Source organism: Rhineura floridana, chromosome 14 (assembly GCF_030035675.1).
Source record: "Rhineura floridana isolate rRhiFlo1 chromosome 14, rRhiFlo1.hap2, whole genome shotgun sequence".
Classification (NCBI taxonomy): domain Eukaryota; kingdom Metazoa; phylum Chordata; class Lepidosauria; order Squamata; family Rhineuridae; genus Rhineura; species Rhineura floridana.
Window position 1 is genome coordinate 4,610,705 of NC_084493.1, and position 18,421 is coordinate 4,629,125.

Here is an 18,421-nt window from a genome sequence, read left to right on the forward strand (position 1 = left end):
TATGCCTTCAGACCATTCACTGGTTTGAACTAGGTTTAATAGTCATTTTGTCTTACCAGGGAATGCTGGATTCCCCCCCCCCATGTTAAGGGGTTATAGAGATCTCTTGCACAGAATTCTTGGCATCTTTTCCAAATGACAATCCCCAGGATTCATTGGGAGAATCCACGATCTTTAAAATGACATAGAAGTTTCATGGAAGTTCCATATTTGGCCCTGTGCTGTCCCAGAGGGTGGAAGGAGAAATGCTGGATCTCTGATCCTCTAGGCTGCTCAGAGATCTGCACTGGTTGCTGATTTTGTTACGGTGCCAAGTTCAAGATGTTAGTATGTAAAGCCCTTAACAGCTTGGAACTAGTTTACTTGCAGGGTTGCCTTATCCCTATGTAGCAATTCAAATACTTCCATGTGTGGAACTGGCACTTTTACAGGTGCCATAATGTTTGTTCTGCATTTGTAAGAAACTTATCTTTTAGTGTGGCAGGACATACACTTTGGAACTCCCCGCCTATTGACATCAGGCAGACGCCTTTACTGTACTCTTTTTGGAGGCCTCCTAAAACATTTTTGTTTAGGCAAGCCTATCCAGATACACAGAAGTTGACATGTGCTTTAATCTCTTTTTTACCTTACTGTTGACTTTATGTTTTCAACGTTTTTAAAAACAAGGTTTTTTTTTGCACTTTGGTACTTGTTAAAACAACTGTCGTTTACTGACAATTTTAATGTTTTATTTTATTTATGTAAATCACTCAGAGGTTCTGTTACAATGCGATGCCTTCCAGATGCTATGGACTCCCAACTCCCATCAGCCCCAGTCAGCACGACCAATGGAAATGGCCAATGGGAGTTGTAGTCTAACAACTTCTGGAGGCCACCCTTAGTGGTATGTAATTTTGTTAAGTAACTAAGTCAAGAAAGAAAGTGCAATGAATAGTCCCGTAGAAGCCCTTTCCTTTTGGAAGCAGAATGCCCTGTCCTTTTTGAAGAAAAGCTCTGTCCCTTAAGGGCTCATTGCTTGCTCACAGAAACCTCCCTAAGCTTTGAAATTAGTTGAACAGTGACACATGCACTACTGCAGCAACCCTGATAGGTGGCCACATAGCTTCTGCTTAAAAACGGCTAACAAAGGTAAGTCTGCCACCATTTGAGGTGTTCACTGTTCTGTAAATAGGGTAGTTGTTGGTGTTTTAGATATGCGAGCGTTCCATTAATAGGTAAAACTAGAAACTTAAATAAACAAAAAGACAAGAGCGCGAGTGAGGCTGATGATATTCCATGCCCCTCTTCAATACCAATAATGTGCAACATTTCTTCTGCACTTTCAAGTGTTCAAAGCGCTTTATGTGCATTATATGATCCGGGGTAGCCAACATGATGCCCTCTAGTTGCTATGAACTCCAACTCTCAGCAGCCCCAGTGAGCACGACCAAGGGAAAGGGCCAATAGGAATTGTAGTCCGACAACTTCTGGAGGGCACCCTGTTGCCTACCGTCATCTGGTTGTACTCCTTTTACAACAGGGATAACTAATGTGGTACCCTTCAAATGTTGTTCGACTACGGCTCTCACCATGCCTGACCATTGGCCATGCTGGCTAGGGCTCATAGGAGTTGGAGGCCAACAATGTCTGGGGGGGCCCCCACAAGATTAGCCACCTATGTTTTGCAACAACCCTTTATGATAAGTCATCTCCCATATTGTAGATGGAGAGGGGGGGCTGAGAGAGTGATTCAAGGCAAAGGCGGGATTCAAACCTCTTAACTACTACACTGAGCCAGCTCACAAAATGCTGGCAGAAGGATGCCTCCCTTCTCCATACCACCCATACCTATAATCCCACCACTGGCGCCCATTTTTCTCCATTAACGTGTGACCAGATTGTCATCCCCGGTGACGGCTGATGGCTGCATGTCAGTGGAGCAGTGGAATCCATGCCGGGTTTTAGTCCAAACTTTCAAGGAGCATCTTGGACTAAAACCTGGAGTGGATTCCACTGCCCCATTGACACGGAGCCACCAGCCAGCACTGGTTGTCCCCTTCCTCACCCTGTCCCATGATTCTTTGTGATCCTCTGTCTTAGATGGTGTTTTTGTCACAGATTCCTCCACCCCTAAGACTGGTTTCCATGATGGGATGAGAATTTGGAAAGAGAAGGCAAGGGGCTTTCAGTTCATTGCAGGTGATTTCTTCATGTGTGGGGAACCTATGTCCCTCCAGATGTGGCCAAACTCCAATTGGGCACACAGTGTATAGTTAAATGATTGAATTTGCTCCCACAACAGATAGTGATGACCACCAGCATGGATGGCTTTGAAAGAGTAGACAAATTCATGGAGGGTAAAGCTAGCAATGGCTACTAGCCAGATTCTTATATACACTTATGGGGTCTGAACTGGCGGTGACTGACCAGGAACGAGACCTTGGGGTTTTAGTGGATGGTTCTATGAAGATGTCGGCCCAGTGTGCAGCGGCTGTGAAAAAGGCAAATTCCATTCAAGGGATCATTAGGAAAGGTATTGAAAGTAAAGCTTCTGATATCATAATGCCGTTGTATAAATCAGTGGTGTGGCCACATTTGCAATACTGTGTACAGTTCTTGTTGCCTCACCTCCAAAAGGATATTGTAGAGTTGGAAAAGGTTCAGAAAAGGGCAACCAGAATGATCAAGGGGATGGAGCGACTCCCCTATGAGGAAAGGTTGCAGCATTTGGGGCTTTTTAGTTTAGGAAAAAGGTGAGTCAGAGGCGACATGATGGAAGTGTCTAAAATTATGCATGGCATGGAGAAAGTGGATAGAGAAAACTTTTTCTCCCTCTCTCATAATGTAGAACTCATGGGCATTCAGTGAAGCTGAACGTTGGAAGATTCAGGACAGACAAAAGAAAATTCTTCACGCAGCGCATAGTCAAACGATGGCATTCTCTCCCACAAGACGCTGTGATGGCCACCAACTTGGATGGCTTTAAAAGAGGATTAGACTAATTCATGGAGGAAAAGGCTGTCAGTGGCTACTGGCCATGATGGCTGTGCTCGGCCACCATCATCAGAGGCAGTATGCTTCCCAAAACCAGTTGCCAGAAGCCGCAGGAGGGGAGAGTGCTCTTGCATCCGGGTCCTGCTTGTGAGCTTCCCATGGGCGTCTGGTTGGCCACTGTGAGAACAGGATGGTGGACTAGATGGGACATGTTCTGTTTCCACTGTCAGAGGCAATATGCTGGGAATCGCTGGTGGGGACAGGGTGTTGCACCCGGGTCCTTCTTGAGTGCTTCTTGGAGGCATCTACCTGGCCATTGTGAGAAAATTACACTGGGTGGGGTGGGCCTTTGTCCTGACCCAGCAAGGTTCTTCCTATCTTCTTAACTCCTAGCATCCCTGAACATCATCCATGCTGGTGGGTGCTGATGGGAGATGGATTCCAGCAACATCTGGAGGGCACCAGGTCCCCCCTCTCTTATTCTTCCACAAGTTCTCTCTCCCCATCCCCAGGAGTGATCTGAAGGGTCATACCAAAAGGGCTTTTAGCACGCCATTGACGTCAGCTTTTGTTTTCCTTTTTCCAAGTTCTGCAAATACCAGCCTCGCTGGCCCACCTCTCTCTGTAACGATGGCCCAGCATGCACTGTGCTGGTGATGTCACACCCACCCCAGATCTCCGCTGCAGACGAGAGCGCCCTTTAGGGCCTCAGGTAAGTCCTGCCTTTTTTTGTTTTACAATATTATGTGGTTTTTGCGAATGTTGGGCCCATGCCTCCCCCTATATCTCCATTGGCTATGCTACAAAATTAAGAGTTTTTGAAAATGTATGCATACGTGTCACTGAACAGGAAACTTTGCTATACCACACAATATTGTAAAAACCAAAAAAAGAATGCCCCGTTCCCTTTGGAAGGGGAGGTGGAAATACAAAGCAAGCCCACAACCCCCAAAAAGTTGGAAGAAAGGCATTGCCTACACAGAGGCCCTCCAAAATAAGCTGCGGCTTAGAACTGTGCCCTGGAGTGTCCACTTGGACTTGTTTAATTATGCTGGTGCGAGTCTGTAGTTAAGCAAAGCCTGCCAGGCCCTCCTTGGCCCCTCCCCATATCTGCCACCTTCTTCTGTCTCCTTTGCTGTCCAACCCATAGTGACACAGCCTTTCACTTTTGAGTGGGCAAGAGGCCCTGGCAGTTTGGAGCACCATTTCAAGAGGGCTGGGGCGCGAGATGTCCTGAGCTTCTGCCTGGCTACAGAGCTCGTAGTCCAGCCTTTGCCAAATGGGTGCCCTCTAGTTGTTTTGGACTGCAACTCCCATCAGCCCCAGCCAGCACGGCTGCAAAATCCTTGGGCTGATGGGAGTTGTAGTCCAAATCATCTGGAGGGCAAGAGGTTGGCGGAGGCTGCCTTAGATGGCCGTGAGCCCCAGCAGCAAACCTAGGCCTGAGACTGGCTTGTGTTAATGAAGCTCTTACCTGCAGCAGAGTTCCAACGGAGGATGTGACATGTTCACCAGCATGGTGTGGAGGCTTTGCGGCGAGCGGTAGTTGGTCGATGGAACTGACTGGGGTTTTGGGGTGGGGAACCATGGAGGAGAAGAAGCCTGGGACTGGGGGTCGATGCATGGTTGTGTTTACAGGGGTCGGGGTTGGAATGGGCCTGCTGAGGGTTGGGATGCATGTTAAGCATCAGGGCCTCTTTGAAGGTGGTGGAAAGTTTCAAATCAAGGACATGAGTGACAGTGAAGGAGCATGAAGGAAAGGTGTTCCCTCCTCTCTTCTTTGAACTCTGCAGAACCCTTTTCCATGCTGGTTATTTTTGCCCCGGAAGCACCCAGAATCCTATGGTCCCTGGCATCTCCGGAGACCTGGAGCGGTCCCCTGCCCCAAACCCTGGAGAGCCGCTGCCAGCCAGTGTGGACAGAACTAACTAGATGGACCAGTGCTCAACACAAGGCACCTTCCTAAGTTCCTGCTGGTGGGCTTCCCAGAAACATCTGGCTGACCACTGGGAAAAGAGTATGCTGGACTAGAAGGGCTCTTGGCCTCATCCAGGGAGCTTTTCTTAGGACAGAGAAACCTTCCAGTCCTCTTTGGGAATTACAGCAGCAAGATCAAGCTGCTCCATGTGAAGAGGGTGCTTTGCTCTCTTTTAGACTGCAACTCCCATCAGCCATCAGCTCCCAAAGTTCTTTGTTGGGGTTGGAAGAGCCATAGCTCAGGGGTAGAGCGTCTGCCTTGCGTGCAGAAGGTTGCGGGTTCAATCCCCAACATCTTCAGGTAGGGCTGGGAGTGTCCCCTCTCTGAAATCCTGGAGAGCTGCTGCCAGTCAGTGTAGGCATTACTGATCTGGATGGGCGAACGGTCTGCTCCTTTCCATAACTGTGTTGAGCCCCAGGCTGTTGCCCACCTACTCCTCTGATAATATCGATCTCATTTAGTGGTGAGTGCAGAGTTTTCCTTCCAGCGGGGCTCGATGAGGAAAAACTGCAGGTGGATTATTCCTGATCTCCATCCTTGTCTCTCTCCGCATCTTCCTCTCTCCCCCCAATCAGTAAATGGCCGCTTCTCTACCAATGTGTTTTGCTTCCTTTCTTTAGAACATAAGAAGAGCCTGCTGGGTCAGGCCAGTGGCCCATCTCATCCAGCATCCTGCTCTCACGGAGGCCAACCAGTTGCCCAGGGGGAGCCCACAAGCAAGCACTCTCCTCCTGCGGCTTCCGGCAACTGGCTTTCAGGAGCATACTGCTTCCAGCTGTGGAAGCAGAGCACAGCCATCATGGCCAGTAGCCGCTGATAGCCTGATGCTCCATGAAGTTGTCTAATCCTCTTCTGAAGCCATCCAAGTTGGTGGCCATCACTGCCTCTTGAGGGAGCGAATTCCATAGTTTTCACTCTGTGCTACGTGAAGAAGTCCTTTCTTTTGTCTGTCCTGAGTCTTCCAACATTCAGCTTCGTTGGGTGTCCATGAGTCCGTCCGTCCGTCCGTCCGTCCGTCCGTTCTTTCTTTCTTTCTTTCTTTCTTTCTTTCTTTCTTTCTTTCTTTCTTTCTTTCTTTCTTTCTTTCTTTCTTTCTTTCTTTCTTTCTTTCTTTCTTTCTTTCTTTCTCCCCTGATGGAACAGAAGGCTATCACAGAGGATAGGGCTATCGATGGCTAGTAGCCACAATGGCTACGCTCTCCTTCCATTGTCAGAGGCAGTATGCTTCTGAATAGCACTTGCTGGGGATCACAAGTGGGGAGAGGGCCATTGCACTCACTTCTTGTTTGCGGGCTTCCTGTTGGTGCATCTGGTTGGCCGCAGTGAGAACAGGACGCTGGATTGGACGGGCCGCTGGTCTGATCCAGCAGCCAGGCTCTTCTTATGTTCTTATGGACTACAACAATGAGGAAGGCTGATTTAGGGCCGAGGAAGCTGCCTGAGGCTGAGCCAGCCATCTAGTTCAAGGTGCTGGTTTTGGTGTACAAAGCCCTATGCTTGCTTGCTTGCTTATTTATTTATTATTTGATTTATGTCCTGCCCTTCCTCCCAGCAGGAGTCCGGGGCAGCAAACAAAAGCACTAAAAACACTGTAAAACATCATAAAAACAGACCTTGAAATACATTAGAACAAAACATCTTTAAAAACTTAAAAAAAACAACAACCTTTCATGACATCTGTAACAAAAAAGGTTAGAAACATACTGTTTTTTTTAAAAAAAAGTTTAAAAACATATTGAAAATCAATTCCAACTTGGGAACCACCAACCCACAGCATCTCCGTCTTGCTAGGATTGAGAGTCAGTTTACTGGCCCTCATCCAGCCCACCACCGAGTCCAGACAGCGGTCCAGGGCTTGCCCGGCCTCTCCCGATTCAGATGTGACAGAGAAATAGAGCTGGGTATCATCAGCATACTGCTGACACCTCGCCCCAAATCTCCTGATGGCCTCTCCCAAGGGCTTCATATAGATTATATACATTTAATAAACTAATAGTAACAAATACACAATAGCTCATGCTTGCCGCTAAACACCAGCTGCTGGCAATCACGTGTTATTAGGTAGAGCACTGTTGCATGGGCCCAGCTCCAGGAGCGAGGCAGGACTCTAACCTGCCTTACAGGCTTTTGCTACGCCAGAGTCCTCAGGCAGGTCTCCCTGCTGGGCACTGACTACACCCAGACCGGCCGAACTTCAGCGAGGTGACTGCGTCGCCTCCCTTTGCTAGAGAACCATGAGAGTGGAGTTCAGTGACCTGAAGGCAGGGAGGACCTGGCTTCCAGATTTTTCAGTGTTGCCCCAGCCCCCTGCCCTGCAGGGCAAACTAGCTCTGAAAGGGAGAAAAGTTTCCAAATTATTTTATGTGACAGGATGCAGAGGTGGAGTCAGCTGTCCGAAGGGGAGGAACAAGAGGTTGGCACATGCTTTTTGCATGAGTCTGAAGCAGCTCTTGGGCCCTGCATTGATGGCCTGTGCTGAGGTCAGCCATTCATTCCCTCTCACACCCCCATTCCAACTGTCGCCCCACCCACCGTCTTGCTGTTCCCCCCACTCTTCAAATCCTTTTTTGTCCCCCAAGTATTGGTCGGGCCCTGAAGGATCTTGCCATTATTGGGGCAACTTGGATCATTATTTTCTTGGCATGCCAGTGGTGGGTGTGGCAACCCAACCCACAAGCACCCACTCATGCAAGATACACAGCCCCCTTAGTTGTGCAGATCAGCGAAGGAGGTGTTCCCCCCTCCTCTGTCCATGCTCATCAAGTGATCGATCTGAGCTGGTGAGGGAGTAAATTGGATCCCCTGCAGGGTGCTGGGCTGGGCAGAGAGGTTTAAACGCCCAGCGCTGTGTCTACTCCAATTTTTATTTCTTTTTGCCAGCACTGCCAAAATTGGGGCCAAATCTTTTTGCTTGGGGGAACTCAAGTCAGGTCCCTGGCTGGAGGTTAAACACCCTGAACTGGAGCTAAACCAGTCAGACATTTTTAGGTGAGAGAGCCCCCGACCCTTTGCAGGAGCAGTGCTTTGGGAAAGTTCTTGCTACGTTATCTTACGATGTAGGCCTCTTGGGTCTATCCTGTTACTCGTTCCCGTCCTTTTGTCTCTTTGCCTTTTTCGATTTTTACTTCTTGGCGCATCCTCTTCTCTCTGCTCATTTTGTGCATTTGGGGGCAGAATGGAGTCTCTTTTTCAAACATTCAGGGTGGCAGGCATTCAAGGTGCCTCCGATTGTTTAGCACAGCGAAGGTGGAGCATCATCCCAGCGTTTTGTCGACGTGGCTTGGTGCTGCTTTTACAGTTTGCATGTGAACAAATGTGTGTCCGACCGCCTTCCGTCAGCCGTGAGCATTTGAGCAGGGAGGTTTGCCTCCTCCAGCCAGCCCCTTTCATCATTTCTCTTCTCTCTCCTTTTTCATTTAAGGGAAATAGCGAGTCTGAGAGCGAGAGCCCCAAACGAAGAGGCCAAAAGCAAATGAAAAGAATGTAAGTTTGGGGGGATCGTGTTTTGTTTCGGAAGAAAATGCTGCTTCCTTATTTGACGGATCCCTGCCTTCACTTCACGCTTGAAATGTTAACGGGTTGTATCCAGTGCTAGTTCCACTCGGAGTAGACCCATTGAGGTTAATGAACATGACAACCTTAAGTTCATTAATTTCAATGGGTCTGTTCCGAGTGGAACTAGCATTAGATACAACCCAATTGCTTTCATATGTAATGCAGTGTTCCCCAACCTGGTGCCCTCTAGCTGTTTTGGACTCCAACTCCTATAAGCTTCAGTCAACATGGCCAATGCCTAGAGGTAATGGGAATGGTCATCCAGCAGCATCTAGAGGGCACCAGGTTGGTGAAGGCTGATGTAATGCATGACCACATTGTTTGTGGCCTCTGTGCAGTCCCACATATCAGTTGTGTACCCACTCAGAGCAACATTCAGAGCATTCTAGAGCAGGCATAGCCAATGTGGTGCCCTCCAGATGTTGTGGGCTATAGCTCAACTCCTTGACCAATGGCCATGTGAGCTGGGGCTGATGGGAGTTGTACCCCAGCAGCATCTGGAGGGCACTAGAGCAAAGGCGGCTAACTTGTGATGCTCCAGATGTTCTTGGACTCCACTCCCATCATCCATAAAAATTGGTCTTGCTGGCTCAGGTAGATTGGAACTGGAGTCCAGCAACATTTGGAGAGCCATAGTTTAGATATCCCTGCTCTACAGCAAAGTCTGAACTTACAAGATCTGAACAGGGTGGTTCATGACAGATGCTGTTGGAGGTCACTGATTCATAGGGTCGCCATAAGTCGCAATCGACTTGGAGGCACAGAACAACAACAGCAGCAGCAAAGCCAGTCAAACTTTTTTAGCTGCAACAGCTTGCAGCATGGGAGATGCTCAATGTTTTGGCTTTATACTTTCCTCCTCTTCTCCCTCTATGGAATCAGTGGCCCTCCAGATGTTGTGGGACTACATCTTCCATCACCCCTGAGGTTGGGGCTGATGGGACCTAGAGGTCCAACTGCATCTGGAGGCTCTAGATACAAAAGGGGACATCCGGACTCCTGTCTGTGTAATAGTTGCACAGAAGAGTAATTTGGGATGATGCACCTTTTTTTGTCGCTCCTGTGGGACAAGCTGCGTCTGCTGAAACTCCCTCTTCTACACAACCGTTAAAGGATCTCTGTCCTCCTTTGAGCTTGATCTGTCCATCCTTTTTTAAAAAAGGGGGGGAAGTAAATGGCGGAAAAAACACCTCTAACCACAGAAGCGGTAGTAATGCTGTTCAGTGCAGTCCTCCACCCTGTGTCCAGGCCAGGCTGCAACCCACTTTGGGGTCCTGACCCTCCAGCTGGAGACCAATAATGCTGTATAAATGGGGTTGTCTCCGATGCTAGACTTACTCAGAATCAACCCATTAAAATTGATGGCCATGACTATCTTAGGCCCATTATGCTCACTGCGGATTATATATATAAAAAAATTACAGTGTTGCTAACAGCTGTGAATGCTCGCAGAGTGCGAGCCTGTTTATTTATTCATTTATTACATTTATATACCGCCCCATAGCCGAAGCTCTCTGGGCGGTTTACAGCAATTAAAAACATTAAAAACAAATATACAAATTTTAAAACACAAAAAACAATTTAAAAACACAATTTAAAATTTTTAAAAACCAATTAAAAACACATGCTAAAATGCCTGGGAGAAGAGGAAACTCTTGACCTGGCGCCGAAAAGATAACAGTGTTGGTGCTAGGCAACCTCGTCGTGAAGATTGTTCCATAATTTGGGGGCCACCACTGAGAAGGCCCTCTCCCTTGTTGCCATCCTCTGAGCTTCCCTCAGAGTAGGCACCCAGAGGAGGGCCTTGGATGTTGAGCATGTGTATGGTTGGGTTCGTGTCGGGAGAGGCGTTCCATCAGGTATTGTGGTCCTAAGCCATTTGACAATGGGACGAACTTGCAGATTATACCAGAATTCAATATGAAATCTGATTTTGTGAAATGAAATGACTGTGTTGTGTTGAAATATGACTTGTATTTTAATATGTATTTTGTGTTTTCCTTTTACATGTGTTTAATTGTGGTAGCCTATGGCTCTGAGCAATAAAGATTCATTTCGTTCATTTTCTGATTTTGTGAATATTGTACACCATCCCTAGTCTGCTCTGTGTAGGACTAGCGTTGGATGCAACCTGTGGTATTTATTGGCATTGGCAATCGTGATAATATACTGCCCTTGTGGGTTTTTGTTGTTGTTATAAATCTAGAGATAAATGGAAGAGGGAGGGCTCTGGGGATGATGACGAAGAGGAAGATGGAGAGGAAGAAGGCACCAGCGCAGAAAGTGAGCCAGAGCAGAAGAAAGTCAAAGCCAGGAGGCCTGTCCTGAGGAGGTGAGATGGGATTGGAGGTGCTGCCTTCCTGAGGGTTGCCATGTTTCTCCTACCCACTCACAGGTACTGCAACATACAGATATTTTAACAAACAGATATTCAGGAAATGGAAGTTTTCCTCTCCTGCCCGAGCTTGGCTTGAGGGTCACAGGGAAGGCTGGGTTCATGCAGTGGCACTTACTGGAACGGCAAGGTCACATCCAGAAGAATGAGCCACTCCTGATAGGGCAGGTGTGGGGAACCTTTGGTCCTCGTGATGTTGCTGAACTACAACTCCCATCATCCCTGGCCATGCTTGCTGGGGCAGATGGGAGCTGTAGTTCAGCAGTGTCTGGAGGGCTGAAGGTTCCCCACAACTGCAACAAGGCAAGGTCCAATCGGGCAAAGTCAAATCCGGTAGGGCAGAGTCAAGGTGGGCTATGGAGAATCGCAACAGGACAGGCAAAACACAGTCTGTCAGGACCCTGGACAGCTCCCTGTGACTGGAATTCACCCAAGAGAAGAGTTGTCTAAACAGCACGCTGGGGGCTTATGAAGGCTTTTTCTTCAAGGGCTATTGCTTGATGCTGTGACTACTGGCTCCCATAGTGTGGGGGCAAGGAGCACTTTGCTGGGGTGAGGGTGCCTTCCTAGTCTGATGAATCAGGTAAAGCCATGCTCTCTGGCTTGGATGGTCCTGAAGTGGGGGATGATGGCTCCCTGGGCAATGCCTTCTCCCCCTCCAAGGCTTCCTCTGAGACAGAGGGGGGATTGAGGCCATAGAACATGACGTTTCCCAGCATGGAGATACAGTGATGGTATATTCTTCACCTGCTCAATTCCTATATGCCAGGTTGCTCTTGAAGGCGCAAAGCCAAGGGTCAGACAACACTTCATCTTCACTGTAATTCTGTGGTATGATCCTTTCCTAGGGTGGAGTGGGGTTAATTTTGGCCAAACGTGACCCAACTTCATCCATGACTTCAAAAGGCAGCTTGCTGTAGTGGTCCCCATCTTGGTAAAATAAGGGAGACCAAAAAAAAAGAGGCCTTCACACCCACGCATCCACTCCCACAACACCTAAGTTTAGCATTCACCAACTTGGTGCTTTCCAGATGTTGTTGGACTCTGATGGCCGGGGAAGATGGGAGTTGTAATTCAATAACGTGTAGGGCATCTGGCTGCAGAAGGCTGTCCTAGTTCTACCGCAGTCTATTGTGTTCCACAGAAGGTACAATATTTTTCTGTTCTGATCCTCATTTTAGAGCAGTGAGCAAAGCCATTGTGAAGAAGGTCCACAAGCCCCAGCGTGGGAAGAGGAGGAGGAAAACCGAGTCGTCCGAGGATGAAGACGATGACGAAGATGATGAGGCACCCAAAAGGCAGACCCGGCGGAGAGCAGCAAAAAACGTCAGGTAATGGTGGGCCCCTGTGCTGGGAGACTGGCCTTTCTGAATTGACATACGGATCAAGGCCTGTGAGGCAGTTTATAGAGACTGGACTTGCTCCCCTGTGCTGTCTTCAATCCTACAGTTCAGTGAGAGTGGCCTCTCGAAGGTGCCTTTTGTGTATCGGGTAGGAAGACAGGAAGCTGCCCAATAGTCAGCCCTAGCTCAGTATTGTCTACACTGACTGGCAGGCGCTCTCCAGGGTTTCAGGCGCGGCACATTTCCAGCTCTACCTAGAGATGCTGGGGATCACAGGACCTTTCTGCATGCAAAGCAGATGCGAAGCATGGCCTGTAAAATTGGAGCCAGGACCCTCCTGTGCTATGGGTCACAGGAACTGAGTGCCTCCCACACTATCTTGCTGGTCCAACAGAGCAGGGAACGCATCATGCAGAAGGCCAGTGGTGCACAGGAGAAAGCCAGAAAAGGGGGCAGATCCTAGGAGAGGTGGGCTAGAGGCAGAGGCTCAAAAAACCTCCATTTACTTCCAGCCCTTGTCAGAGCAAGTTGGTCACTAGGAGCTCTCCGTGGTGCTGAAACAACCGACTTTCCCTGTCTCACAGACTCCTCTGGAGGACCAGAATAGATACTTGTGAAGACAAATGCAGCATCCTTGCCCATGACTAGCAAAGCAATAATGCAAAATATTTTTAAATAATGGAAGAACAAGCTCTGTAAAATAATAAGAAAAATATGTTGATGCTCATTTGCGTAGTGCTTGCAGGCTGCAGCTTTGCTTGGTTTAAAATGTGGAGTGCAGGCAATCCACATTCTGCTTTTTGTACCAAGTCAAACTATTTGTTCATTTAGCCCAGTTGTGGGACACCTGTGACCCTCCAGATGTTACTGAACTACAACTCTCATAATCCCGAACAAGCATGGCCTGATCTAGCTCTACTTGGACTGTAAATGGCTCTCTGGGGTGTTGGTCAGTGATCCTCTTTAACTGGAGGTGCTAAATACCGAACCGAGGATCTTTCATTTGAAAAATATGTGCTCTTCCACTGAGTTAAGACCCTTCTCAATTCCAAAGATAAACTCACACTCTCAGAATAAGTTGTGTCTGAAAAATGTGGGGATTAGCCCAGGGTTGCTTGCTGAATGTGTGAACAGGTTTGGAGGCATTTATCCCTTTTGGCATATTGCAGGGATGATGTCTTCCTCTACTGTGGGTGAATACGTGTGTTAGATAAAAGAAAGAGCCTTATTCTGTCCATTTTTGGTCCTGCGTGTAGTTACAAGGAAGACGATGACTTTGAGACGGACTCGGACGACTTGATTGAGATGACTGGAGAAGGGACCGAGGAACAGCAGGATAACAGCGAGATAATTGAGAAAGTGATAGACAGCAGGGTAGGCAAAAAAGGAGGTGAGTGGCTATGAACATACACAACTGCCTTATGCAGAGGGAGAGCTAGGTTCACCTAGCTAAGTTTGGCCAACACCGGCAGGGTGGCGTTCAGCCAAAAAAAGAAATAAAGCAATGCAATAAAATTCAACAACATAAACATGAAAATGGTGGCGCCACATCCAGTAAACCAACTGAACCTTAAACCAAGTTAGAATTAGCTGCTCAACACGTTGGAAATGCCTGGGCAGATGAAAAACCAACAGGCTTCACTGCAAGTGCATGCCACGCAGATGCCAGGTGGACTTTTTGGAGAAGGCATTGTCCAGTTCCGTGGGAGCTTGAAGCTCACTAAGCAAGCAGGCAATGCACGAGGCAAGGGGAGGGCATCCAGCACCTTGGACAGCTCCCAGGGGGAGCACAGGAGAATGTGCAAGATATGCCCAAAAAGACTTTCAAATGAATGAGTACTTGTTAAGACATTTGGGTGCCTGAGACAGAGAATATAAATGGCAGCAGCACCCCCCCCCCACACACACACACGTGACCCACAATGGGGAACAGCACACTTGGAAAGCTGCCCTGTACAAGAAATCTGGAAATTAATGGCCGCTTTGCAAGAGCAATCCTGGGTTATCTCTCGTACCAAACAGGCTCCACTGGTACATCTGGTTTGAGTAATATAGAGGGGTTCTTTACTTCCTGTGGGTATTAATGGATGTTTCGCTCATTCCAGGCCCCATCTGCACTATACATTTAAAGCAGCATTATACCACTTTAAATCGTCATGGCTTCCCCAAGGAATCCTAGGAACTGTAGTTTGTTAAAGGGTGCAGTTAAAAGACCTCTATTCCTCTCACAGAGCTACAATTCCCAGAGGAGGGTCACAGCCAATCCCTCTTCCCAGGGAACTCTGGGAATTGTAGCTCTGCAAAGGGAATAGGGGGCTCCTAACTACTCTTGGCACCCTTAACAGACTACAGTTCTCGGGATTCCTTTTGGGGAAGCCATGATGGTTTAAAGTGGAATAAGAGTGCTTTAAATGTATACTGCGGATATTTATTTATTACATTTATACCCCGCATTTCTTTCCATGATAGAAAGCCAAGGCGGCTTACTTATGGTTCCCAGGCAGTCTCCCATCCAGGCACTGACCAGACCTGACCTTGCTTAGCTTCACCAGGGTGTTGGCCTCATGTGCCTTCAGACCACAGCCTGGGATCATACAGATATGGCCCTAGTCTGCCCTTGTAATGCTCCAGAGATATGACATAATTAAGGAGGGGGCCCGCGACACTGCCACCTTGTTGACCATCTTACATGCTAATAGCAGAATCATTCTTAGAGCATAGGTTGTTATGCAACCAAATGAGCATTATTTATATGCAAGAGTGGAGGTATCTTTCTGGAAGTTTAAAAAAAACCTTTAGAAAACAAATCCTAAGGGAGTGGTGAAACCCAAACGTCTCAGTGAAGACTGAGTGGGCACAGAACAACATCTGACTGTTGTGGGAAGTGAGAGAATGCAAATGGGGGTCGGGGTGGGGGAGAGATGGAATGGAGTATCCTGAAAGAGGGCATGGCTGGCTGGCTTGCTGGAACCCTGAAATGGAGCACCCCACACTTTCATTGTGGGACCCTCTGGTTGAGTTTTGACTTCCGCTCTCTCCTGTGACAGCCACTGGTGCTTCCACCACCGTCTACACGACGGAAGCGAACGGCAACCCTTGTGCCGACTTTGATCCTGAGAAGGAAGAAGGGGAGGCCCAGTACCTGATTAAGTGGAAAGGCTGGTCATACATCCACAGCACGTGGGAGAGTGAAGATTCCTTGCAACAGCAGAAGGTGAAAGGCCTGAAGAAGCTGGAGAACTTCAAAAAGAAAGAGGAAGAAATCAAGCAGTGGTATGTCTTTCCCCAAAAGGGGTTTTCTTGCCCAGAGCGAACACTTAAGTGAAGCAGCCTGAGAGTCCAGCTGCACAGAACCAGCTCCCACATGGCTCCTGGGTGGTGGTGCGGTTACAGCATCGAGCTACGACCTTGGAGACCAGGGTTCAAATCCACATTTGGCCATGAAGCTCAGTGGGTAACCTTAGGCTAGTCACTAATTCTCAGCAGGTAACCTACCTCACAGGGTTGTTGTGAAGATATAGAGAGTAGGGGAGAGCCATGTCTGTCATTTTGAGCTCTTTGGGGGGAAAGATGGGATATAAATGAAATAATAGATAAGTACAAGTTGGCATTCGGCATCACACCTGACGGTTGCAGCAGGCGTTAACATGGGCCCCCTGCTTCCAGATATGAAAGTCAGTCTCTGAATACAGCTGCTTCTCTCGACTTAAGAGGATACAGAACTGTTTCCCTGCTTCAGACTTAAGTGATGTTAAATTCTTCATGAAATGGAAAGGGCGGGCTAGGACTTGAATGCTCTAGCTCAGGGGCCACCAGCCCTTTTTGGGCACATGTGGAAATTTAAGAAAGTGCCAGGCACAAAATGGCTGGCATGGGGTGTGTGGCATAACGCAAAGTGGCTGCCGTGGGGGCATGACGTAACACAAAGTGGCTGCCACATCTGAAAGAGCAAAAAGACTGGCCCACAGAATCCCCCCCTCAATCAGCCATCCCATCAGTGGGGAAAAACACACCTACATCAGTCGTCGCTGAATTTGTTTGCAGAGAGAAGCTGTTTGCACCTCTCCTTTGTTCAGAATGGCTGGGAGCGTGGGTGTCCGGTCGTGGCATCCAGTGAAATGTGGGCAGGTTTAAGGGGGCATGTTCATTGTGCTGGAACTGAGCAAGCGGCCTCTTGTGCTTGGTGGATTTTTTAGGAGGTACTTCATGAGACCTTTTGTGGGCGCCATAGAAAATACTGGCAAGCACCACATAGGTGACCCCTGCTTTTAGCTTCTGTCTACGCTCTCTCTGCAAAGGACCTATATCCATCTCTTTCCTGCACAGGCTGGCAAAGGTGACCCCTGAAGATGTTGAGTACTATAACTGCCAGCAAGAACTGGCTTCGGAGTTGAACAAACAGTACCAGATAGTGGAGAGAGTGATAGGTGAGTCCAGTGTTCTGTCTTCGCCCCCACGTGGCATCAGGAGGAGGGCTGCAACAGTCCCTTCATTGTGGGGAACCCCAATAACAGCTCAGTGAAGATGAGGAATGCTCAGTGGGAACTGTGGAGAGGGAAGGAAATGGAAAGCCAGAGGGGGTGGAGGAAAGGAATGGAGTATCCTGAGAGAGGGTATGGCTGGCTGGAATCCTAAACAGGACCATTCTGCACGTCACTGTTTTGTTGCAAGTCCCACTTATTTTGTAAAATCAGAACAGTATTTGTGAAGCCAGCGCAGCAGATATGACATGACACAGTATATAGAACAGTGTTCTTCGAACATGGGTCCCCAGATGATGTTGGACTGCAGTTCCCATCATCCATAGCTACCTTAGCCAACGGTCAGGGATGATGAGAGTTGTAGTCGCAACGACAGCTAGGGACCCAAGGATGACAAACTACTGGTATCCAGTGCAGTAATGTACATGCCCCTAGAAAGTAATTGGGAACTGGCTAATTAGGATGAATTACAGCACAGAATTGGATATATGTATCTAAATCTGCACAGTATAATTGCAATATAAATTAATAAAGTATATTCAACTTTAATCTCATAAAACCATTTATATACAAGTAAAAATACAAACAACAGAAAAATATATCGGATAAAAATGTCTAAAATATTATTGTAGACATATATATGGAATTATATCAAAACATAAGCTAGTATAGACAGCAATTAAGTCGCTTTGTAAGTCACTTTGGGTTGCTTTGCAAGGAAAGCGATTAATAATAATAGTAATAATAATAATAATAATAATAATAAAAGACAAGCAAAAACTGTATTGCAAACATTTATGTCAAAGACCAGATGCATTTCTGCCCTATACAGGTCTTCAGTGGACAATATGCATATAAATCAATCCTACCACAAAATGTAGCTGTTTACTGGTGTGCTAATGCATCATATACTGCCCTGTCTTCTCCTTAGAGTATAATTATACTCACTGAAGAAAGTGCCGATATAGGTTACCCAATCGTTCCTAGTTTAAGGGCTTTCTCCAAAGAGTTAGTTTTCCAAAAGTCAGCCAGCAAACGTTTTAGGATATCGAATGCCAGTGGCCTGTCTAAAACAGTTTATCTGGTTGAAATGTGTCATAAAGGGAGAGGTGCTAAATTTGCAGTGATTGCTCAGAAACTGGGGAAGGAGTTTATTGATGCCAATGCTGTGAACTTCAAAGACATGGTTCTTGAAAGCAGTTTTATCATTACTTAATTTTATTGACTCTCTTTTAAAAAACATGTGCGTCTCTTACTGAGTTTTGCATTGACCTGGTTTAACAGTAAGCACAGCTGATCTGATTCATTCTTTGATCAGTTGAAAGCCCCAGTGCAGCCTTTCCCAACCAGTGTGCCTCCAGATGCTGTTGGACCACAACACCCATCAGCCTAAGCCAGCATTGCCAATGGTCAGGAAAGATGGGAATTGTGGTTCAACAACATCTGGAGGCACACTGGTTGGGAAAGGCTGCCTAGTAGGAGAACATGGAGACTGCAGTTTTACTGTTGCTACTGCAGTGGTAGAATCAGTACTGATTACATAATTTTTTAACGTGTATCAGGGTGTCTGAAACACACGTGTTGAAGCACTTACTGCCATCAAACATGGCGCAAGCTACAGAATACATTTAATGCTTTCTCTAGTCTTAGAAGAAGGAGAGTATCTATGAAGATGTCCCTTTATCTAATTATT

The 18,421-nt window shown here is 47.4% G+C and overlaps 1 protein-coding gene across 5 annotated transcripts in view; it reads left to right on the top strand.

The window, feature by feature from the left end:
- CHD2 (chromodomain helicase DNA binding protein 2) overlaps positions 1-18,421 on the top strand; it is a 94,943-nt gene that overhangs the window by 31,208 nt on the left and 45,314 nt on the right. For 3 of the 5 annotated variants that reach the window (XM_061595932.1, XM_061595931.1, XM_061595933.1), the window contains 6 exons: positions 8,376-8,437; positions 10,716-10,841; positions 12,086-12,235; positions 13,504-13,637; positions 15,295-15,520; positions 16,574-16,674. In XM_061595932.1, the coding sequence (XP_061451916.1) occupies positions 8,376-8,437; positions 10,716-10,841; positions 12,086-12,235; positions 13,504-13,637; positions 15,295-15,520; positions 16,574-16,674 (799 nt within the window). Of the gene's footprint in view, positions 1-2,121; positions 2,182-3,601; positions 3,689-8,375; positions 8,438-10,715; positions 10,842-12,085; positions 12,236-13,503; positions 13,638-15,294; positions 15,521-16,573; positions 16,675-18,421 lie in introns of those variants that run through there. The other 2 variants (XM_061595936.1, XM_061595935.1) reach the window with 2 other exon arrangements.